Raw genomic sequence first — 25,118 nt, 5'->3', positions numbered from 1 at the left:
ATATAACGAACAACAAACTGATGAACAAAAATAGAGCCAGAGACATAGAAGCATTGAACAGATCATCCAAGCCTAGAGGGAAGGCGGGGGAGTGTAAGAGATCAACCAAAGGACTTGTATGCATGCATATAAGCATAATCCATGGACACAGACAGTAGGGGGTGAGGGCATGTGCTTTTTTTATGTCAATGGCGGGGGAAAGCAGACATATGTAATACTTTCAATAATAAAGAATTTAAATTAAAAAAAAAAAGAATCAGGCTAGTGAGAGTATCTTGAACACCAAAGCACAAAAAGGAGATAAAAGCTTGGCTGCGTCATGAAAACGCTCATCTGTTAGTCGAGAAGAAGACCCTTTCCTTTGACCCATCTCCTGTTTCTGAGGCGCAGTCTTTGGAAAAGAAAGACATTTCAGAGGAGTAACTGAGGCCAGTGAAAGAGCTCATCTCCAAAGGGCCGCGTGCAATGAGCCCTCAGCGCCCGAGGTACCTGGATAATCACGCTGTAGTTCCCCTGGGCGAAGACCGGCGCGTTGTCGTTGACGTCGGACACGTCGATGTTCACGGTGGTGGTGTTGACCCTGGGGGGACTGCCGTTATCGGACGCCTGGACTGTGAGCGTGTACCCTGAAATCTTTTCGGGGACAAGACAGAGACGGCGTGTCCATTTTCACAAGGCCAAAGGACGGGATTCGATCAGAAATGTACTCCCGACAACCGGGAAGGGCAGATCTGAATGCCCGTCACCATTTGCTATGTCCTGCAAGTGGGCAATTCCCCAACCTACAGCAAGTTCACTGCCAATAACGTAGCTGCCAAATGGCTCAACAGGAAAAGACACCAATGGTGACTGGATTTTCTGATGCCCCCTGAATACGTACTCATTCTCTTAAAGTGTTCAAACTTGAAAAACTTACGGACCTATTAACAAAAATTAATACAGAAAAGTAATTCAAATGATGAGAAAAAAATGCTAACAGATCTCCATGGCTGTCACGAGAAGGAAGGCAACCTTTCCCAGCGCTCCTCTCAGCCAGAAGCGTGTCCCACCCGAGTGCTTGCCGATTTCAACACCTCAGGACATTCCACATCTCCCCTCCCATCAGTTTTACCCTTGGACTGTACTCAGCTGCCTACAACTCCAGAGATCTTCCCGTCATGACGTCCTATAAAAAACCGAGTCCAGTAAGACAGCTTCCTTTCCAGGGCCGCTCCCTGCTCAGCTCCCCTTTCCCGGGCGAGTGGTGGGAGGTGCGGGAACGCTGCCCACATCCCGAGTGTGTTCTGCAGCCCATCTCTCAACCCCTGTGGTTGCCTGAATGTCTGCTGTTGCTTAAAACCCAGCTTCTGGCTCCATGAAGTGCCTTAAAACACTGGAGCCAACACTAACTTCCTCCTGACTATACCCTTATGTCATCTCAACTCTCACTGTATTTTCATACTGTCGTTTTCAAGTACTTCTATTGTGCTTGTCAGTTGGGAAGGATGAGGCTGGCTCTACCCTTTGGGCACTTCCCATCCCGCTGGTGTGTCTGACTAGGAGGCACCTCTAGGTACTGATTTTGTCATCAGTGAACAACGGGAGCCAAATGTTTTCGCTTACTGTTTCCCGGTCTAGAAGTTTGGTCACTTTCACTTCTCCACGGGCGGGGTCGATGGTAAATGGATTTCCTTGATTGCCGTCTATTATGGAATAGTGGATGTGGCTGTTTAAAGGTCCATCTGCATCATCAGCCATCACCTAGAAAATAGGACAATCTCGCTTAGGAGACAGCGAAGAAAGGGACTGAAATCTTTCAGCGAATTTCTGGTATCAACACCTAGCTGTTATAAGGCAATCTATATAATAAAAGCCCAGTGACCATTACAGCAGAACGACCAGAAACGACCAGTGACTATGACACGCACTGACCACCTGGGGGCAGACGCTCAACACAGGAGCTGCTCCCGGGTGGTCAGTGTGCTCCCACAGCTGGAGAGCCGCTCAGCCAGAAGCCGGGCTCACAGCGGGCGAGCGCAGCAGCGGTGGCAGGAGCCTCTCCCGCCTCCACAGCAGCACTAAAGAGCAGCGAGTCAAGCAGTAAGGAGTGAGCAGGCGGGCGATTAGGAGCGAGGGGTCCTGGAATGAGAGAGGGATGTCGGGCCTAAACCAGCAGTCAGACATCCACCAAGGGGTCCCAGATTGCGAGAGGGCACAGGCCGGGCTAGGGGACCACCCTCTCACACCCCACCGCCCCCCCCGCCCCACACGAATTTTGTGCATCGGGTCTCTAGTTACTTATAATAGAGTCAGTAATTGGCTTAACAAAAGACATTTCCATATCTTCAAAATATATTCAAGTAAGGCCACTACAGAAAAGCTGGATCAATCTTACTAAAACAAACAAACAAACAGAAAAACCTCTTGCAGAGATCCAGGAGAAGAAAACTGTAGGGAAAAAATACACACTGTGCCCGCCAGTGTGGCTCAGTGGTTGAGCATCGGCCTATGAACCAGGAGGTCACAGTTTGATTCCAGGTCAGGGCACATGCCCGGGTTGTGGGCTCGGTTCCCAGCAGGGGGTGTGGTGTGCAGGAGGCAGCCAATCAATGATTATCTCTCATCATTGATGCTTCTATCTCTCTGTTCCTCTCCCTTCCTCTCTGAAATCAATAAAAATGTATTTTAGAAAAAAAAATACACACCATAAGGACAGGCTGCTCCAGAACAGCGTCCTCGCTGACCACGGCCGTGTAGGTGTCCTGGCTGAACACCGGGGTGTTGTCGTTGATGTCTGTCACATTCACGTTCACAGTGGCCACGTCACTCAGGGAAGGGGTTCCTCCATCAGTGGCTTCCACAGTCAGGTAATATTCGTGAGAGCTTTCGTAATCCAGATTCTCAATGATAAATATGGCCCCTGTACGGAAAATCAAAATTACTCCTGTGCTTTAAAATGCTACTGCTTACTCAGGGCTGAAACAGGCACTTGTAAATAAATGGAACTTTCACTTCAAAAGTTTACTTCCCATTTATGGATGTTTTCTAATTTCTAAATTCACCAATTAGAATTATAAATTTGCCTATCCCTGATCCTTATTTATGTCTCTTATTTTCCTTATAGTCTTTGTGTTATTTAAGTTATTCTCCCAATCAATACCATCAATACCCCACCTATAAAAATGACTATGTGCCTTATCTCTTCTAAATCACAGACTTCACTGTAATTTAATAAAATAAAAACATAAAAATCCTTCCTTTGGCTTTGTTTTCTTTTCCTTCTCATACTTTTTCTTTTATGGAAATACACCTTTTTTTTAAAAAAAAATCTCTAGAATAACTACATCTCATCATTTTAAAAATCCCTTTGATTTAACAATGGTTTAACACCTTTCCTTTTCACCGCTGTATTGCCCATACTACCTACAGAGCCCTAAAAATAAGTTTTAAGATATGTGTTAAAAATAAATTTTGAAATGGCATCCTCACACACTTACTTTCCCCCAGGAAATAGTTACGGACAATTAAATACGATTTGAATGGAGCAACTTTTTACAATGTGCTAACACTTAAAGCTATGTAGACCACAGGTTACCACGACTAGGGAAGTATTTATGCAGCAAGAGCCTAAACTCCGATGACTTTTGACCTTGTTGGCAGTCATCCTATCAGTGTGATTCAAAGTACTCCACCTGTTATGCGTACCTGGCATAATAAAAAAGTCATCTTTCTGAATCATCAGATGCCCCCATAGATGCTAAGATCGAAGAGGTGGGGACTGCCATTTCATGTGGGAAGCTACCTCCCATGAGCTCCATACGGGGATAAAAAGGAGCCATTATGCAAGGTCCTTTTCTATCCTCCAGTCTTTATCTTCACTAATTTATTGCATCTTATATCTGTATCTTCACTAAATCCCTCAAGTGAAATACTTTAATTTTCTATTTAAAATTAATTTGCTTGTAGTTATAATGGATACATCAGAAATGTATCTTATTATGTGGAACCATATTTTGAAGTCTTCGAAACCACTTTAAACCCCACTTAAAATAACAATACAAAGGAAAGGTGAGTTTCATCTTTTTAGAGTATCTACTAACACTTTATGACCAGTCCCTCTATATAGAGTGCCGGGCAATCTACCCTTGACGGCAGAATAAAGGGCGTCCTCTCATTTGCGTGGCGAGTCACCTGTTTTAGAATCGATGCTGAATTTCCCGTGTTCGTTTCCACTGATGATGGAGTAGGTGATGTCTGCGTTTGCCTCGATGTCCCGACTGGCTGCGTACACTTGAAGGATTTCTGTTCCAACCAGAACATCCTCAGACACCGAGGCACCGTATTCGCGGTATTCGAACACGGGAGGATTGTCATTTATATCCAAGACGGACACAACCACGGTGCCCGTCGCTGTCAACCTCCGTGGCACGCCCTGGTCTACGGCTTTCACGGTGAGGGTGTACACGGCCTGCAGCTCTCGATCCAGAGGTTTCTCCAACTGGATGATCCCAGACAATTCATTGATGGAGAACTGCCCGTCCGCGGAGTTAACCAGAGAGTAGGCTATCTTCCGATTCAATCCTGTAAACAGAGGACATCACGTCAGAAGGCTCAATTTCAAAGAATTTAAACAAATTATATTTTTTAAAATACACGTAACATACATATTGAAAAGGAAAAGGCTAAAACACAATCTTTTAAAGGTCATTGTGATTATGACCTTAAAAAAGTAAACTTCTAGATTAACAATTTACTGAGTTAAAGTAAATATAATTTCATAGTTATCCAGCTTTCTAAGACTGTATTATATGAACTTTTGCTATAATACTCAGATCTTTTTTTTTTAATCCTTACCGGAGGATATGTTTATTTGCTTATTTTTTTAGAGAGAGGAAAGGTAGGGAGGGATGGAGCCTGGGGGAGGGAGAGAGAGAGAGAGAGAGAGAGAGAGAGAGAGAAAGAGCCTCCCATATGTGCCTTGACTGGGGACCAACCCGCAGCCTTCTTGGTATACAGGACGACACTCCCAAGCCACTGAGCACCCGGCCAGGGCCCCCAACAGCTCTTTTAAAGTCTATTTATTATTCACCTTCAGTGACAAAGATTGACTTGAAAAGTAGCATTTCTGCTATTCTTCTACTTACTCAGTGTTAATATGACTGAAGAAGTTATTTTTATTCTCTGCTATCAAAATGCTAGACATCTAGACTTTTATTTCTCCACAAAAATTTGGAAGGTTTGTAAAACTGTAAAATATTGCATTTGTTCCTATGATACTAAAATAACTTTATGTCACTAATGGTTTAGTCACAAAACAACACTTCCCTAACTCAATGAGAAATGAAGATCAGTCAACATAGTCACTAACCAGAATTGTAGGGACACCACAGCTACCTAACAGCATGTTCACTGGGCACAATTCTGAGACTGCAAATACTCATTAAAAGTGAACTCATGCCCTAACCAGTTTGGCTCAGTGGATAGAGCGTCGGCCTGCAGACTGAAAGGTCCCAGGTTCGATTCCGGTCAAGGGCATGTACCTTGCGGGCACATCCCCAATAGGGAGTGTGCAGGAGGCAGCTGGTCGATGTTTCTAACTCTCTATCCCTCTCCCTTCCTCGCTGTAAAAAATCAATAAAATATATTTTTTTAAAAAGTGAACTCATTAGTCTAAATATTTCATTCCATGTTTAAGGCCAAGGAATGAAATAACACAACAATGGGGAGTCACTCAACACGCATGAGGTACAATAATTCAGCGGCCCGAATCTGGGATGTGTTTGGAAGGAGAGGCTCCTAGGATCTGGGAGCACGGCTGGAAGACAGAGCGCCGCCGGGGGTACCTGCATCCGCGTCTGTGGCCTGCACTCTGGTCAGCAGCGTCCCGGGCTCCGTGTTCTCGAACACGGTGATGGTGTGCGGATCGGCGGAGAACTCGGGGGCATTGTCATTCACGTCTTCTAACGTGAGCACCACGTGCGCTTGACAGAACCTTCCCCCTCCGTCGGTGGCCTTGACGACAAGGTTGTAAACCGCTTGCTCCTCGCGATCGAGGGGGGCTAGCGTTTTCAGTTCACCTAGAAACAAACAAAAATAAATGGCCTCCCTTGAAATTCACGATGTGAACCACGATACCAAATGTTACATCTTCCCCTTTTCTCTTACAATTGCAAAGTCTGAACAACAGCCTTCCGTTGGACAACAATTTTGTCAATGACAAGGTCAGCGGCTGTGGGAGTACAGGGAGTTCCAGGTTTCCAACCTGCCAGGTGCCAGCTCTTTAAGTTCCAAGGATAGCAAGGCCGGGGCCTCTTGCAGTATGTATGTCACCAAACAAAACAGCTACCTGATTTGCCAAATTTAAATGTTTCTAGATGACTCAAAATATTAGATTCCTATGTTCATAATTAGTTCTTTGATGGGGGACAGCTTAATAGAAAACTATTACTGGACCTCAATTTTAATAAAATACGAATTATAAGAGAAATACAACTATAGCAATTTAAAGATGAATCACACATCATGAGTTATTTTAATGGATATGCTAAATTATGACTTTATGGTCACGTAGTCATGAAAGCAAGCTATATATAAAATGGAGACAGTGAAAGCTTAAAATATACTTTAACATCGTGAGGTTTTCTTTTATTTTTAAAGGTGATAAAAACGACTTTAAATCCTTGGCTGTTGACTTTTTATCTCATCCCACATTTTACACATTAAGTTGCTGTTTCGGTTTCTAAAAGATGACAATTTTGTAGCAACCAAGTACATTTGACATGAACAAAATGGAATTTCAAATTCTGCAGGTGGTCTAAAACTACCCACATAGATGATTTTGTTGGAGTACAATTAATTCTGGCCCAAACTCCATCATTACCTGTGTCTGGATTTAGGTTGAATTTTTCTGCTCCTGGGCCAAATAAGGTGTAAGTGATTTCGGCGTTGGACCGGATATCTGCGTCTGTGGCGGCGACCTGCATGATCAACTTCCCGGGGAAGGCATCTTCTGGAATCGTGTCTGAATACAGAGTCTACAGAGATTGGAAACAATACTGTCAACATGAAACACTGACAGCATGGCTGCCGAGCAAATAACAGAAAAGCAATCATTTCACTTTGGCCACAGAAAACATGGGAAATGACTAACGTTAAAATCCAAGGAGCTTTCAAAACGATTTTCCTTATGAAACGAGGAGGAGCCATGGAACAGTGAACAACCGATGTTGCCGAGTCTGACCTGACATTTAACTACTGAGTTCTGAACGCAGTGATTTATGTCTTGGACTTGGGTTCCTATTCAGTTTAAATTCTTATGAGAAAATATAAATAGTGCTCTACATTGCCCTAAAGATTGGAGAGACCAGGTGCCTGTTACATCGTATCTACTAATTTCCAACACAGAAATCTATTACTAGCAATCGTTCTTAACACACATCCAAATACAGGCAGTTCAGAAAGAAGTGATCTTCAATCTTCGTGTCTTGGGAGAAAACAAAGATTCCCCCAGACCCTGTGGGTGAGTGAAGCTCAGGCCAGGGCTCTTCCATCACCAGCTCTAACCTCTCTTCATATCCAACCGACTCTCAAATGAAGGGGTGTTTCCTGTTTCAACTATTTAGAAATCCATGCCATAAACCACAACATAAGACAGCGATCACTCCTGCCCAAGTCCCCACCCTGCACCTCCACGGACAGCTCTGCTCGGGGTATTCGATCTCATATGAAACAGCGGCTCCATAGTTGCAGGAGCCGCGCCGTGAACCCTGTAGTTTCTCTAGTGCGTTAAGAGCAAGTGTCCCCCAAACTGTAAGAGCAAAAGCGGGCTGTTTGAAGAACTGCTGGCCAGATACTTCCTCCAAAGTAAACTCTTCCCCAAATGAAGGGAATCGCTTCCTAAAAACTTTACAAGGCATTTTTAGAGTTAAACGCAACTGCCATCCGGCTCATAATTGACAGCATTCAAACTACTGGAGCACACCCTGAACCAGTTCTGAGGCTAGCCCATCTCTTGCCCCACTGCACACTCGCCTCTGCTTAAACAGGAAGAGGTTATGATATGAAACACACCGAATGACACCACGGCATCCCACCACAGTCCTACTGCCCGCCACAGTCCTACTGGGTGGTTTAGGAGAGAAACTTGGATTCGTAATCTAGAAACTTAAAGGGCAGCCTACCTTTTCACAAACTGGACTGTTGTCATTGGCATCAAGGACTTTCACTTCAACAATAGCTTTTGATGAGAAGGTGCCATCAGTTGCTGTGATCGTCAGAAGATAATTGTCCCTTTTCTCTCTGTCTAGAGGTTTCTTCACATACACCTTCCATTCATTCTGTATATTTTCAACGGCAAACTGCCCCAAAGGATCCCCTCCTATTAAATCAATGGAGAAAGAGGACAGTCAAACTTGTTAAAACAAAGAAGGAAATATGTGATAGAAAAAAATAAATTATAGAATAGATATATATTGTTATGGTTTAAAATAATTAAGGTTGTTTTTTTTTAATTACATTTGAATTTGGTCTATGAGCTTCCCCATTAAAATCTGTATTTCAATACAGCATTCAGCCAAATAAAATATAAAGACTACTAAATAATACATTAGCCTACATTGAAACTATAGCTTTTCTTTTTAATTACTATATATTTATTATACACTAAGATAAAGTTGAATAAATGAGTCATACAAATAAAAAAGGTATAATGAAGCAACTATTTCCTTTGCACAGGCAAAGAACTTGAAATATAGCTAAATGGTGCTATTTCTCCTTATTTTAGTTTTACTTAACTAAAATCATCCCTTCACCTTCTAATTTCCATACAATACATACCTCAGCATTTATACTTCTAATGTATTTAATTTTAAATTAAGCCATTGAATTGAAATGTTTTACCTGTTATGTAATAGGTTACTTGTCTGTTAATTTCTTCAGAATCGGCATCTGTGGTGCTTAAAATGGCAATGACACCGCCCGGTGGGTCATCTTCACTCACGGTCCCTTTATAAATCTCCGCCGTGAACCGTGGGGGGCTGTCGTTGACGTCGGTGACGGTGACGTCCACCATGGCCGTGGAGGACAGCTGGACCTTCTCCCCGTGGTCCGATGCGACCACTTTAATCTGGTAACTGTCTCTCTTCTCATGGTCGAGCTCCTTGAGGGTTGTAATCCAGCCTGTCTCCATGTTAATGGCGAAAGACTCGATGACCTCTAGGCTCTGGGACTGATCCAGACTATACATAACTTGGCCGTTGGCTCCCGAGTCCAGATCCGACGCCCTGACCTGGATGACTCGACTGCCCCCTGGCTGGTTTTCCACAATAAAGGCCTCATACGGGTTAGACTCCAAGACAGGGCTGTTGTCATTGGCATCCTTCACTTGTATGCTGACGTCCACAGAAGCCACCACCTCGTGGTCCCCGTGAGCGCACCTGGCGAGGATGGAGAACTGGTACCACTTGGTCGTCTCGTGATCAAGGCTCTTCTCCAGTTTCAGCCTCCCACTCTGCCTGTCAATCACAAAGAACTCGTCCCTGTTACTCTCGGGGGTATTCCCCTTGACGAGGCTGTACAGGACCGTCCCACTGTGTTCTGCTCGGATGAGATCGATTTCGGTCCCGATAGGCATGTCTTCTGAAACGGTGTAGGTGTAAAACGGCTCTGAAAACTTGGGGAGTCGCATTTCTGGGGGGAGTACCTTCACGTAGACGGGAACAACAGACTCCCTGGGCGGAGACCCGCCATCCACAGCTCGCACGAAGAAAGTGAAGACCTCGTCCTCTAAGCCAATTAAGCTTTCCTTTGTCGTGATGATGCCAGACAGCCTGTGGATCTCCAAGTTCTCCTGAACACTGTCAGAATCGGCTTCCAGGGCGTAGGTGACGTCGGCGTTGGATCCCTCGTCGGCATCACTTGCAAGAACTTTAATGACGGATGTGCCCTTGGGAGCATTGGACCCGATGTTTACCTCGTACCTGGTGGCTCGGAACTGGGGTACATTGTCATTGTCATCGGTGAGGATGACGTTAATGGTGCAGAACGCAACCTTTCCTCCCGCATCCTTCGCCATTAAGCGGACTGGGATCACTTTCTCCGCTGGGATTTCTCGGTCGAGTTTCTCCAAGGTAAATACCTGTCCTCTCTCATTGGTGTAAAACCTGTCTCTGGCAAAGTCATTCACAATATGGTAAGTGATGTGGCCGTAAACACCAGCATCCCCGTCCGTCGCTTTCACCGCGGTCACCAGGGTGTGCACGGGAGCATTCTCCGCGAGCTCCACTTCGTACTCGTTCTGAAGAAACACGGGGCTGTGCAAGTTGCCCCCAATGACAGTTACGTGAACCTGCGCTGAACTTCTGAAAACGCCATCCGAGACGGAAATGTTAAGACTGTAAAATGGCTTCAAGGTGACCTGGCGGAGGTTGGAGAGCGTGATAATCCCCGTTTCACCGTCCATGACAAAACTCTTCTGATCATTGCCGGACAGAATGGAGTATTCCAGCTTGTCTGTGTCTGAGCTGTCTGCATCGTAGGCTTTGACGCAGGTCACAAAATGCCCGTGCGTGGCGTGCTCGCTGATCTTGGCCTCGTAAACCTGTTGGTCAAACAGGGGCGGGTTGTCGTTGAGGTCCGTGACATCCACTGTGACCACCACCTCGCTGCTCAGCGGGGGCATGCCGCCATCCACAGCCCTCACAGCAATCCTGTGCTGCCGGAACTGCTCGTAATCCAGCGCCCGGACGAGGGAAATGACACCCGTGCTGCTGTCGATGTGAAAATGATCGTGACTCTTGCTGTGATTCCCAGACATGTGGTAAGAGATTCCCCTGTTGGGTTCCGAATCCGCATCTGTGGCTCGAACACGCACCACCGAGGTCCCAATGACAGACGCCTCCGACAGCGTGGCGGCGTAGGCCTGCTGAGCAAACATGGGGGGGTTGTCATTGACGTCTTCCACCACGATGTCCACAAACACCTCGGCGTGTGCCCCCGTCAAGGAGTCGGTGGCTCGGACGCTCAGTTTGTAGGCCGGGTGGGCCTCAAAGTCCAGGGGGGCGATGACGTTGATGACGCCGGTGTTGAAGTTAATGGTGAACTGGCTAAAGGGATCGCCGTCGGTGATGCTGTAGAGCACCTTCAAGCCCTCGGGACTGTTGGCTTGCACGTGGACGACGGGGCTGTGCACCTGGATATTCTCCGGGATCTCGGCGCTGTAGAAAGGCTTTTCGAACACGGGCATGGCTTTGTTCATCACCGTGATGGGAACGATCACTTCAGCCGAAAAGGCTGGGTTTCCCCCATCTTTTGCAACCACGGTGACGAGGTACTGTTTATTTAAGGTGTCGGGTTCGAATTGCTTCTTCAGTGAGATGTCACCGGACGGCCCGATCTGAAAGTGCTCGTGATGTTCCTTCAGGTAGTAGTGCACGTCCCCATTCCTGCCGCTGTCTCTGTCCACGGCGGTAACGTGGCGGATGGTGTGGCCTACCGCGGCGTCCACCCTGACGACGGCGTAGTAAGGGAGGTTGACAAACACCGGGGCGTTGTCATTTTGGTCTTCCACGGTGACCTTCACAACCACGTGGGCCACCGCGGCAGGCTTGTGTTCCTGCGTCACCTCCACGACCACGTCAAAGGCCTCCTGCTGTTCCCGATCGAAGGGTATGCCAGTGGTGGACAGGACTCCCGAGGTGCGGCTCATTTTAAACCTGCGATCGGGGTTGAGGATGTGATAGAACAAGGGCTCGTTGATTGGATTGCCAATCGCAGTAATGACAGCCAACGTCCTGGCTTCGGTGGAATTCTCCTTCACGGCCGCCGAGTAGAAATCCTGGGTGAACTTCAGTTGACTTTCTTTGCTCTCCTTCACGTGGATTTTCACCGAGGAGAAGCTTGCGAATCTGCCATCAGAAGCGCGGATGGTTAACTCGTAGCGGCTTCTTAACTGAGTTGTGTTTTGCACCGTGATCGAGCCTGTCTTATAGTCCATGTGAAACTTCTCCCCGATGTTGCCCTCAGTGATGGAGTACATTACTTGGGAGAAGGCGCGAGAATCGGCATCGGTCGCATTTACCATGATGACTTTGACCCCTTTGTATGTGGGCAACAAGAGAGAGGCTTCATACAAGGACTTGGAGAACACAGGAGGGCAGTCATTAATGTCAATGACATGGATAGTCACGTTAGCTGCGTATTCAGCAAACAAGCGTGGTGTTCCCATGTCATGCACTTGCACGGTAAAGCGAAAAGTGCTTGTTTCTTCATAGTCCAGACTCAGTACTGTATGAATAGCACCCGTGCTAGAATCAATGGCAAAATATTTGTGTATCGATGGCTCAACGATGTGGTACACAAGCAAAGCATTCGACTCCTTATCAGCATCGGTGGCTCGAATCACTAATGGGACGTTCTTGTCTGTGAGGACCACGCTGTTCAGGGAAGCCGACTCGCTGACGAGTCCTGTGTATTCTGCTTGCATAAAGACAGGCCAGTTGTCATTTTCATCCTGCAGATGCACTAGGACCGTCGTGTTAGTGGACAAGCCGGCCATGTTGGTTCCTTGGACTGTCAGTGTATAAATGGGCAAAGTTTCAAAGTCCAGGGCCTTCTGAGTGATGATACTTCCAGAATGTGGGTTAATGTCGAATGCATCAGCTATGTTTCCATCTCTTATTTCATAGACCACCGATGACTGACTCTGGGCTGTAACCATTCCGACAAAACTCCCAATGCTGATGGTTTCACTAATTTCAACAGAATATTCTTTAGACGTAAACCTCGGAGCGGCATTGTCAGCAATTGTGACAAAGATATGCACGGAAGTGATTTCACTCAGGGGTGGACTGCCTTTGTCTGTAGCTTTAACCATTAGGTCATATTCCACTTGGTTACTTCGATCCAATTCTTTGGCAGTTTTGATAGAGCCCAAGATGGGATCGATTGTAAAAGAATTTCCAATATTTCCTGGGAGGGGGGAAAAAAAAAGAAGCATGTTAGAGAAAACTACAGGGATCAAGTACTATTTGGAAATACAGAGACCAATGAAGATAGCTTTAAAAATTATATTCTGAAATTAAACAGAAATTCGGGGGTTATCAACATTTGAATGGAACTTGTCTCAAATTTTCAACTTGTTTCATTTCTGTCCAACTAAAATAAGGCAGACTAGTCAGAGTTCTGTCCATAAATTATGAAAAGTAAGAAAAAGAAGAAATATCACTCTGGATCTAACACCAAACACAATCTCTTTCGCTTGAACCAAGAATGCGCTTATGGAAGGGTATGGCTACCCTTCATAAAGCAGTTAAGTTCATAATTTTCCAAGTGTTCCCTCAAAAACCCTTTAGAACATACTTATATTTCAGCATTTATCACTTGAAAATGCTCAAGATTCTCATTCATTATAAGAATTTAACAAATTTCATATTCATTAAGAGAATTTAACAAATTTTAAGAGAACTGTCCCGTATTTTAAATATTCAGGGTACTGATAAATAAGCTTGTGTATAACTTGTCTTACACTTCAGAGGTTTTGAGGATTTTGGTAATAGTCTCTTCTGAATCATGTTCAGGTCAATGTACGCCCTAAGTCAGTGTTTCTCAAGTGGGGGTGATCCTATTCAGAAGGAGACATTTTTAAAAAATATATTTTTATTGATTTCAGAGAGGGAGAGACAGAAACATCCATGATGAAAAGAGAATCATTAATCGGCTGCCTCCTGCTCGCCCCCTATTGGGGATTGAATCTATAACCAGGGCGTGTGCCCAGACCAGGAATAGAACTGTGATCTCCTGGTTTATGGGTCAACACTCAACCACTGAGCCACACCAGCTGGGGTTTCTGGAGACATTTTGGGTTGGCACTACTTGGGGGAGAGACCAGGGATGCTGCTAAACTTCCCGCAGTACACAGGACAGTCCCCAAAACAAAAATCTGTTTTTCAAAAAGTCAGCCATGTTTGAGGCTGAGAAATTCTCCTCTAGCACCGATTGTTTTACTGGCTTTTCCTGCACCTTTGCCACCTGCACTGTAAACATGTATTCAGCCGCAAAGGCAACTCTGTCAAGTCCTGTTGTATAGCACCGACTGAAATCTTTCTGACAAAAACCAGCAGTTGACTATAGCTTAGCAGTTACCTATCTTTTTGAACAGATCAAGGCAGTGTGAGGGTTCGACCCATCCATGAACCCTTCATCCCTATTCTGTTTTATGAACAAGAGTCCAGCTCCATTATCCTAGACATAGAACTGAGTGTGTTTTTCCCAATGAACTATTACACTCACCCCCAAAACAAGGCTGACTTGCCACTTAACTGCTTCCTCCAATTGCTTTCCTCCAGGTTTGCAATCGAGTGCGGCCCTTCACAGAACAGCATTATTTAGTGTGATTTGCAAACCAGGGGATTAACCAAGCACTTCTTTCTCTACCTCATTACTAGGAAATGCTTCCTCTCTGGCCTTCATTTCCTTCCTTTAATACATTTTCAAAAAAATCCATGGTAATGTTTTCTGAGGCCCGACCGAGTCTGGTTTTCATTAAGCCCGCCTGGCTCTGCACCCAGGGCAGAGGCCCAGGCTTCTCCAGGCTCCTGAGCTCTGAGCTAAACCCTGGCCCATGGACGGGGTCGCGCTGTCTCTGCCAGGCCTTGCAGACACGGTCTCCGGCCTGTCTGTGTCTATGAGTCAACGATCCCAGATTCTCTCTCTTACTCAGTCATCACGGTCCTCTCTCATCCTGCCTGCGCATCACCCCACCTTCCAAAACTGTGACGGGCTGTCTGGATCATGGAGGAGACTGCGAAAACCTTCATCCCCACCCCTTGGACTTCCATCTATCTGACCTAAAAAAGAAGCTGACCTACTATATTTTACACTCATTCATCTTTGTGCATTTCTCTCTTATCTTGGACAGTGAAATCTTTTTTAATAAAATATTTTTATTGATTTCAGAGAGGAAGGGAGAGGGAGAGAGAGATAGAAACATCAATGATGAGAGAGAATCTTTGATCCGTGGCTGCCTCCTACACGTCCCTCACTGGGGATGGAGCCGCAACCGGGCACATGCCCTGACCGGGAATCGAACCGTGACCACCTGGTTCATAGGTCGACACTCAGCCACTGAGCCACGCCGGCCGGGTGGACAGTGAAATCTCAATGCTTCACATACACAAGGCATCATATTCTTTATCACCTGGAGTTGCCTGGCTTTGCTAAAGGCGGCTCTGGTCAATTAATATATGGATCGCACAGAGACCACGGCAGAAGGCACAAGATTTGCAGATGGGAGAGCAACGTGGTGTTTATTCGAAGAACACCGAGGGCTGCTGAGTGGGTTGGACATGCCGTCTGATCTAGTAATAGACACGCTCACCAAATACTGAAATACACGTATGTTGTTTGTGAACGAACTCACAGGGCAGTGGCGGAAGTCTGTACTCGGTTGGGGGCTTAATCAGTCTCCTTAGCTGGAGATACGGTGATTTCTAAAGAGCCTTAAACTGTTCTCGCTATTGGAGCCAGGCGATTATCTGGGCAAACTTGCACGCGTGTGCTCATTAGCTACGACTGTATTACACACGCACACCCCACAGGGCATCAGAGAGCTGCGCACAGGAATCCGTGTCTTCCCACAGGGACACGCTGCGGATGCCGACCGCCAGCCAGTGCGGCAACCTCTCTAAACTTCAAGTGCAATGATAGTGAACCTAAGTTTGGGGAAGAAAATCAATTCTGGTCAATAAGCATATTTACTGAGAGGCTCCTATTTCCAGGCGTTCCAATGGTTTTGAAGTTACAATGATCTCCTTTCAAAAAATAAAGAGAACACCAAGCTGCCCAGAGTACGGCACTGAGCATGTGTCTCCAAGCACATAACTCAACTGCTACTGAACATACCCTTTAATTAATTCCTTTTCCCCTGAAGACTCCTCATCAGACCCAACCTTTTGCTCAATAAATCGCTGCTAATTAAACATGCCGTGTGATGGCCTGAATTCATAACTAGTCTTTTGAACTTTATTAAATGTAATCTGACAGACATTAGAAACAGGTGATTATGAATAAATGGTAAGTGAGCGGCCACAGGACCATTTTATAGTCCCTGCTGTTCGAACAGATTCACACACACACATAATTCCACAGCATTTAAAGGGAGTCATTTCCTATAAAGTACTTGTTCAGCACTATTTTTATAATACCAAATCGAAAACAATATCTTTGTAAAAGTCCAAGGTCTGTGCCGGAATAGGCCCTTGGTATTATGTATTCGCTGAGTGGAGATACAGTTCCATTCTTGGAATACCGAGTTACTAATTCCATCAGCCCTACAAGCATTTAAGGAATGTGTATGCCTTCAGTCGGGCACCAACAATCATATTTTAACCACCCAGTTGTTGAAAATTATGTGAAAGCTAAGGGAAAGTTTAACATTTTCTCCTACACAAGCCCAGCCAGTTTGTCTGCGGGAAAATTATTTCATTGAAGTGCTCGGGCATGCACATGTGGAATGCGCTGTTTTTTTAACGGCGACATTTCTGAACCAGTGGGAAAACCTCCATCGTTAGGCAAGGCACTAACTACATGAAAACACATCTTACTGCTGCAACCATGGGCAGCAGACAAGGTCTTCCTTGTGAGTAATGGACTAAATCTGGTCGCTTTCAGTGAAATAAACGAAACTTCAAATATATTAAGAAATAAAAATAGTTCGACCACATAAACTACATCAACAAAGTGTTTGTTTTTTTAATTACTCTCCATTTGCTTGGCTTTTGGTGATAGGAGTTAATAGCTAATTGACACCTCTTTGAATTCTAATGCCTACGATAGATGCAGTTTCTAAAAATGTAGCAGTATGGACTTACAGAAAAAAGGCAAGGTAAGTGGATGATCTCAATACTTTAAAGTCATTATAAAGGCAGAACAAGGAGAGAGACTTTGTACTAATAATGACACTAAGAAAGACAGAGAACTGAAAAGTGCCTTCTCATATTGAATCACTTACTCTTATCATTTGGCATGAGCGGGAAAGTCCCGAAGCAAGGCCGTTTCTGACTGCACACATCAGATGCTCTAAAGCCGACTGACCCGTCTCAAGCAAGAACATGCCTGTGTGGACCAATGGCGACCCCCACACCTATCAAGTTCGAATACGAATGTGCCCAGCGTGGCACCTGCACATGAAATGAGCTTAATGAGACCCTGGGATGGATACATGGGTGGCTGAATAGCAGCATTCAACAGAGAACAAAAACATTGTGCTTGGCCACAGTGCTGCTCTGTGACGCTCCTCCTTGTAACCCCCGGCAAGACTCAGATCTCCTGCCTTATCCTCCCTGGAACTGCCCACACTTCCAGCTGCCCTCCCTGCCCTCGTTGCCCCTTGCCCAGCTCCTCCAGCCCCTTCAGCTTTCCAACATCTCTGAGTCCAAATCCCACCCCTGGGGACGGACCGCAAGGAGCCATGAGTGACACGCAACTGTGCGAGCTGCATGGGGTGACAGTGGCAGCAACAGTAAACCCGGAAGGAGCAGGGGCGTGACCCCCTCTCTGTGAGATCTGAATGGGTCATAATTGGAAGAGTCAGCACTCCACCACGAAATCCCTGCTCTGCCTAAGAGAAAGCACTCACTACAAGTATACAAGTAAAGCACTGCCTTAATAGGCCAGCATTTTCCTAAGAACGTTTCCTAGTTTAAGAAGGAAAATGATTGTGTGGTGAAAAAAAGTTTAGAGCCTGGCCAGTATGGCTCAATGGTTGAGTGTCGACCTATGAACCAGGAGGTCGCAGTCAGATTCCTGGTCAGGGCACATGTCTGGGTTGCGGGCTCCATCCCCAGGAGGAGAAGTGCAGGAGGCAGCCACCGATCAATGATTCTCTCTCATCATTGATGTTTCTATCTCTCTCTCCCTTCCTCTGCCTTCCTCTCTGAAATCAATAAAGATATATTAAAAAAGTACAGCCCTATAGCTGGTTTGGCTCAGTGGATGAGCGTCGGCTTGCGGACTGAAGGGTCCCAGGTTCGATTCTAGTCAAGGGCACATGCCTGGGTTGCAGTCTCTATCCCCACTTGGGGGTGTGCAGAAGGCAGCCAATCAATGATTGTCTCTCATCACTGATGTTTCTATCTCTCCCTCTCCCTTCCTCTCTAAAATCAATAAAAATATATTTTAAAAAAATACAAGTTTAGAAATACTGAATTGGTCAAATCAAGTTTTCTTTGTGGTAGGACCTCTCAGCTTTGAATTATGCTAATATCGTGAGTCTCCAAGCACTTGACCCAAACTTGTTAGGACTCTATCCTAGCTTCCTAAAGAGCTAGAATTTAAATTGTTTTCTCTTGCTCCTAACATGTAAGCTCCATGTAAGTAATTTTTGCAGTGATACACAGAAATGTTTTAACCTCCAGAACCAATTTTAGAAGAGAAGAAACAGACGTTTAACAAGTGCTAAGTTATGAACCTCTGGAGTGCTCCCCCAAGTACCTGACTCGATGGAGTACACCACTTCAGCATTCCTCCCCTTGTCCTTGTCCAACGCCGTGACCTGCAGCACCACCGAGCCCACAGCTGCGGATTCATACACCCGCCCTTCGTAGGAGGAACTCGTGAACCAGGGCGCGTGGTCATTCGTGTCACTGACATTCACCACGATCCTCGCAAAGTTGCGCTTCACAGGGACATCTTGATCTCGTACCTGAAAAAAATCAACATTATCAATCCTGTTGGAATTTTCCTGACTTAAAATCCCTCTCAAATGCATGAAACCCTTCAGGAACTGCAGGGTGGCCGGAGAATGGGCAGAGAGCCGTACCATGACCGTGAGGACGTGCTGGTGAATGGCTTCGTGATCCAGTGTCTCCGAAGTGTAGAGAGAGCCAGTTGCAGGATCCAGACGAAACTTCTTGAGACTCAGCGGATCGATGCTACTCTGCAGGGTGTAGATGAGTTTGTTTTTCTCATCCTTATCCACAGCACTGATTTGCAAAACCTCTGTTTCTGGCGCTGTGTCCTCAGGAATAACGACTTCATACTTGGATGTAGAGAACTGAGGACGATGGTCATTTGTGTCTATGACTTTGATGAATACCTATAATGACAGAACGAGTCACATAATAATATTCCTAAGTCTGACATTTTAATAAATAACCAGTGAATCAGATGCACGTTTTTAAAAATTGATTTCTTTTAGCAAAAATGAAACGCAAACATGAGAAAAGTAACAAAAATCAAAATATCTTAAAATTTTTCATTGATATACTATTTCTATACATGAGTATGATAACGAGGACCTTTCCAAATTCTTGAGACTAACTTTGGAGAGAAAATGTAACACCTTTCACACATTTCCTTATGAAATGCAGCAGAGGTACTTCTAGATTCCTCAGATAACGATTACAGAGAATACTTTCCCAGGTTTACAGAAGACTAATTTCCTGGATCAGAGTTGAATCTGTACCTATCATGCTATTGAGTGAGGATAATACTAGACTGTCATAGGATCTAAATTTCTTGTTCTAATCTTTGAGACTCCAAACTCTTATCGACAGATTTTTTTTTAATTTATGAAAAAGAAATGTGCTTTTAAATTCTTATCTTTTTGTGATCGTAAAACCTATATATAAATAGTAAACACATTTACTTCCTAAAAGCAACTGAAGTACAACGAAAAGATAAACTCTCTTAAACATATCGGCATCGAATAAAAACCTTAGAGGAAAAAGGCTGATGTTAAAAAACTCAGTCCCCAGTAAAATCCTTTCACATGCCAGCAGGACTCATTTTCAGACTGCAAAGGCGTATGTGGATGAGGCACAGTGGAAATCACCACTGATTATAACAGCGATTTACAGTATGAGCAAGAAATCTAGGCTTCGTTGGTGCATCTGGAGAAAGGGGTGCGCTAGTCCCGATGGCACAGGAGGCCTGGGCCCGAGGAACGCACAGGTGAAGCTACTAACACACCACCCCAGGCGTGTGAACCTGCGGCCTGTGAGAGAAGCAGGTACCAGCTCTCAGAGAACACCAAGTCCGTGATGGATCGTCACGTCAGACTTTATATGAATGCTAAATGCCATCACCAAGTGCAGAAAGGTTTTATGTGACCGTTATGTAAATATTTAAAACTACAGAGGCCTCACTCTTCAATGTCAACGGTGATCCAGAAGGGATGGCTCTAACGGCAATTTCTACAGATTAAATCATTATGCACTTATTCCCACTATAAATTTAAAGATCATTCTTCTCATGGAGTGTTGGGCAGACATCGTGTTATTCTGCTCCAAGATCCATTAATCACAAGTGAGCGGGAACCGCTGAAGGAAAACCAGCCATTTTCGATACGGCCATTCAGCCGAAACATTGGCTGGGCACTTACAGGTCAGCACTGAGCGTATAAAATAAATGTGGCAATCCCGCCCTCATGAAGCTTTCAACCTCCTGGGCCATGTCCTGTACCTACAAAGTCTAATGAGGTTTCATACACGATCAAGTAAGCCTTTCAGAGAAGCTGTTCAGGAGGAAGTAAAGCTTTGCTTGCCTAGGTCTTGGGTTGGTAGATGAGTGCGTATTTATTTGGGTAGGAGTGAGATGCTAAAGGGATTATCAGAACGATGTTACCAGTTATTTTACCCAGCCCTCGCCAAGGGAGCCAAGGCTTTAACCAGCTTCAATGAAAACGACTTGGACAACTCAACCTCACCAGGGACACATTTTTTTGTAATCCTCACCTGAGGATATTGTTTCCACTGTTTTTGTTTTTTTTTTAGAGAGGAGGGCGGAGGGGGGAGAGAGAGAAACAGCGATGTGAGAGAGACACACATCGACTGGTGGCCTCCCGTTCGCACCCTGACCAGGGCTGGGGATCAAGTCTGCAATGAATGTATGAGCCCTTGACCTGGAATCAAACCGGAGACCCTTTGGGCCGATGCTCTAACCATTGAACAACTGGCCAGGGCAACAGAGATATATTTTACATTAATACAGTTGAAAAGGAGTAAAATATGAAAATATCTTGATAATATAACAATGTGTGGGTTTCTTAAGTCTTCTTTCAAAAATTTCAAAACTGGTTAATTATATGCAAAACCTAAATCGGGATTTGCAGTTAATTTTATTTCGGTAAATACAAGTCCTGGGTGTGCACGTGTGTTAACTACAGCAACATGGTAACTTCTGATCGGAGAACCTCGGGGGGGTGGGGGGGCAGAATGAACTGCTCATACCCTCCTCTGACAAGCACCCCCTCATCCTCCGCTAACCTGAGTCAGGATCGTGCTGGTTCCATCTGTCGCCTCGACTGTGAGGTTGTAGTCTGATTTCTGTTCCGCATCAAGAGGTTTGGCAACAATGATGGTGCCCGTGCCCTTGTCCACATCAAAGTGACTCTCATAGTTGCCACCTGGATTCAATTAGGACAAACAAGTAAGAACAGGTAACAGGATGAAAACCTGCCGACTATTTTGTGGCTTTTTAATTCTTAATGCCAGTAAAACAAAATTTCCGATATATAATCAATATTGGCCAAGGTGATTCCCAGCGCTTTCATTTTGAGAACAAGAAAGGGCAAGGACAAAGACATCACTTTTAGAAACGCAGAGTGGAGACCTAACTGTCAAGGCAACAACTAAGCGAAAGGAAGCAAGAAAGCAACTCTGAAAAGAGAAAACATTGCTAATATTGCCCATGAATGACTGCCAATTTGATTTTTCGGGGGTTCTAAATATCCCTTTAATTTATGTGGCAGTAGCTATATAAGATATTTGGTAACCAAGGTTGGCCATTTAAAAGTTTAATTATAAAAAACAACAACTGTAACACTTCGGGCATATTGCCCTAATAAAATACCTATTAAAAAAAATGTTGACTTGGAAAAAAATAGAGATAGTTATCAAAAGTTAGCCATGACTCATATGAAGTATGTAGAATTTTTTCCATTGTTGTCAAAGAGAATGAAGCAAACGTTTCTGTGCTACTTACATTAACCAAATACAATGCCAATTATATATTCTTGACAAACTCTTTTCAAATCCATTGAACCTGAGATACTTACATCAATGAAATGGAATGAAAATGTCTTAACAGCACAATGAAGTTCTATTACTAAATCTTACCAAAAAGCAAAATAGCGCGCACACACACACACACACACACACACACACACACACACAGCAAAGTCTTCAGTTAAAACGAAGGATCTAGGGATGGATGAGAAGTTGGTATGTTTGCAATTAAAATGGATGACCGCGTGCACACTATGAAAAGAAAACGCAATGAAAGAGAGGCCCTGAAAATAAAAGTTCTAAAAAAAAAAATGATGCTTTTATTGCAGATCTCATAATCTGAGACAAATTATGTGATCTCAGCAGATACCTTCTGCTGTACAGTTCAGGTCACAAGTCATCTGAAAGATGTAAAACACTTCTCTAGCCAGTGTGTCTCCTGGCACAGCCAAAAAGAAGCAAGCAAGCATGGAAGAAAGCAGAGAACAAGGCAGAGCCGTCAATCAGACCGGTTCCAAAGGCAGGCGGGGTTACACGGTGATGTTAGAGGCTGCCCAGGAGCAGCCTGCTCATCTGGAAACGGGATAGGAATTAACAGACAGCAAACGAACTGTTCTGATTGCAGTGGACTATGAACACAATCTCATTTCTTTTCTTTAAAACTAACCTATGATGGTTTCATAGGTGTTGATGACATCCACAATTTCATACATTGACCAACATGATAAACAGAGCCTGTCTAGTGCGCAAGTTCAAGAGGAAAAGCCGTACACAGTGCACCTGTGGTCCCTCAGCCGATGGCCGGCCAGCTCGACTTGCTGGAACAGCATCTGGGGCTATCGTGGCTGAGAGGTGGACGAGGGAAAAGGGACATGAAGTCCCAATCGTAATACGTGCTTCTGATCTTAAGTATCCTTATCATTAAAATAGTGTGAAGAAACCATAAACCATAAAAACGTGTCAAAGTCTAATGTGAACTTTTGAAAAGTATGTTGGAATAGATTATTAGATTCTATAACTACGCTGAATTAAATGACCAAAAAAAACTGGCTTAGGCACGTAATTTAATCTAGTGAATCTTGCTTCCTATTGAAAATGAGGTAAATAAAACTTTAAAAGTCACCATTGCCACTATCGTTTTTAAGTTATAAAATTAAAAATTTTAAGCTTATTCTCTATAAAATACTGATGTGTGACAACCACACATAGTTATTTTAAACATTTAAATCATATCCACTGAAAATGGTAATCTGCCATATGCTATGTTTCAAGAGGGAAAAATTAAAAAGCTATATTTTTGGATCAGAAACTGTACTTTTGGACCAAAATGCTTAGATTTCTCTATAAGTCCTTGATGTACTTTTAAAAACCTTATTTTTCATATTGAGATGGTACACATAGAGCACCTATTTTAAACAAGTTTAATATATGTTGGGTACAGAGACAAACTTTGCAATCAAGATACAGCAATTTAAAACTAATTGGTCTTATTCCCAATTTTACATTTCTGAGACATGCACAAAAATCAGAAGAGCATAAACAGGTTCTCCACGGTATAACCTAGACAAGGACGATGACAACTATGAGGAACGCTTACCAATGATGTCAAACCAAAGAGGGGTGCCAGGCGGCTCAACAGCTATCACTCCGATCATGTGAGCAACGGGGTCGCTTTCCATGACAGTAAAGGTGAAAAACGATTCTTCAAAGGAAATTGGCTCCGGGGACGGTTTGGGTTTGGAGATCCATTCAATATGGAGGCGAGTGGTTGACCACTTCTGGGGGCGACCATTGTCCACTGCCTTGATCTATACGAGCAGAGGGGATCAAAACGGCAAACTATTAGAAGTAACATCCCATCACTGAAGCACGGATTGGGTTGGTCTTAGACTGAGCCAATTTCAAACATTTAATATCTGTCTTTGCATATTCCACGTGTTTAATGCTTGATCAGAAAGCATCCTCTTCACGCCACACTCAACAAATAATAACTGGAGTGACAACTGAAAAGAGGAAAACCAACCCATACTTCCCACTGTCATACTGAGGCCATTTACGGAATAAAGTTATAAGAGAACGAGACCAAAGACTAGATTAATAATAAATGTTTGTAAGACATTCAAAGCCTCGATTTTCACTCACTGAAAGAATATCGTATTCTCCAGCTCCAGAAAACTTCTTGGATGACACCAGTCCGGTTTTGGGCTCAATAAAAAATTTCCCGTGCTCATTGCCCTCTTCGATGCTGTAGGAGATTTCTGCGTTGGGACCTTCGTCTTTGTCGGCAGCGATCACCCGGTAGATGGGATCGCGCTTGGCGTTCCGGTCTCGGTCTGGCTTTTCTCGCTCTGGGAGTCTGATCTTGTAGAACTTTTGCAGGAACTGAGGTTTGTTGTCATTTTCATCAAGGATTTTCACAATCACTCTTGCAACAGTTGATTTGGGGGGACTACCATTGTCTGTCACGGTAACCTATTTTTTAAAGGTGAGAGATCAACAACGTTTTTAAAAGACACTAAATAAAAGTGGATGCTTTCTTCCCAATGAGAATCAGCATCTGTGGAAACCTCTCCAGTGCAAACAGCTCTGACCACAAACCGCCTCCTCTCGTTCCAGCAACAGCCCTGTGAGGAGGCAGGACAACCTCTCCCCTTTTCAGATAGAAACTCAGGGAGGGGCAAGGGCAAAGAAAGCACTGGCTGTGAGCCCTAACCGCTCCTGACCAGGCCATCTCCCTTCCTCACACTGCCATTTTTTAAAATTGGTTGTAGAGAGCAAGAGAGGGAGAGAGAAAGAGAAAGACTCATCAATTTGTTGTTCCACTTATTTATGCATTCACTGGTTGATTCCTGTATGTGCCCTGACTGGGGATCGAACCTGCAAACTTGGTGTTAACAGGACGATGCTCTAACCAACTGAGCTACCAGGCCAGGGCCCTCACATAACTGTTACTGTACTGTGAATGTCACCAAAATGCTAAGCTATCAAACTTATTATTTTTAAGCTAAGGAAGATATACATGAAGATTTTGCTTTAAGTATCTAAAGAGTCCTCTTAAACTATATAGATACTGCATATACTTAAAAATAAAATCTCCACACAGTCCATTAAAAAACTATCATTTTTAAGCTTCATCAA

The 25,118-nt window shown here is 44.4% G+C and overlaps 1 protein-coding gene across 4 annotated transcripts in view; it reads right to left on the bottom strand.

The window, feature by feature from the left end:
* The window catches only part of FAT1 (FAT atypical cadherin 1), a 118,509-nt gene that overhangs the window by 18,833 nt on the left and 74,558 nt on the right, over positions 1-25,118 (bottom strand). For all 4 annotated transcript variants that reach the window (XM_014532239.1, XM_005884844.2, XM_005884845.2 and 1 more), the window contains exons 5-17: positions 24,123-24,452; positions 23,578-23,788; positions 21,240-21,379; positions 18,794-19,069; positions 18,466-18,676; positions 8,878-12,945; positions 8,160-8,356; positions 6,860-7,013; positions 5,823-6,056; positions 4,171-4,560; positions 2,685-2,899; positions 1,603-1,740; positions 490-633 (exon numbers count right to left, since the gene is read on the bottom strand). In XM_014532239.1, coding sequence (XP_014387725.1) covers positions 490-633; positions 1,603-1,740; positions 2,685-2,899; positions 4,171-4,560; positions 5,823-6,056; positions 6,860-7,013; positions 8,160-8,356; positions 8,878-12,945; positions 18,466-18,676; positions 18,794-19,069; positions 21,240-21,379; positions 23,578-23,788; positions 24,123-24,452 — 6,708 coding nt within the window. The remainder of the gene's footprint in view (positions 1-489; positions 634-1,602; positions 1,741-2,684; positions 2,900-4,170; positions 4,561-5,822; positions 6,057-6,859; positions 7,014-8,159; positions 8,357-8,877; positions 12,946-18,465; positions 18,677-18,793; positions 19,070-21,239; positions 21,380-23,577; positions 23,789-24,122; positions 24,453-25,118) is intronic.

This window comes from Myotis brandtii, unplaced genomic scaffold, assembly GCF_000412655.1.
Source record: "Myotis brandtii unplaced genomic scaffold, ASM41265v1 scaffold866, whole genome shotgun sequence".
NCBI classification, from domain to species: Eukaryota; Metazoa; Chordata; class Mammalia; order Chiroptera; family Vespertilionidae; genus Myotis; species Myotis brandtii.
This window is presented reverse-complemented; position numbering and strand designations above follow the sequence as displayed.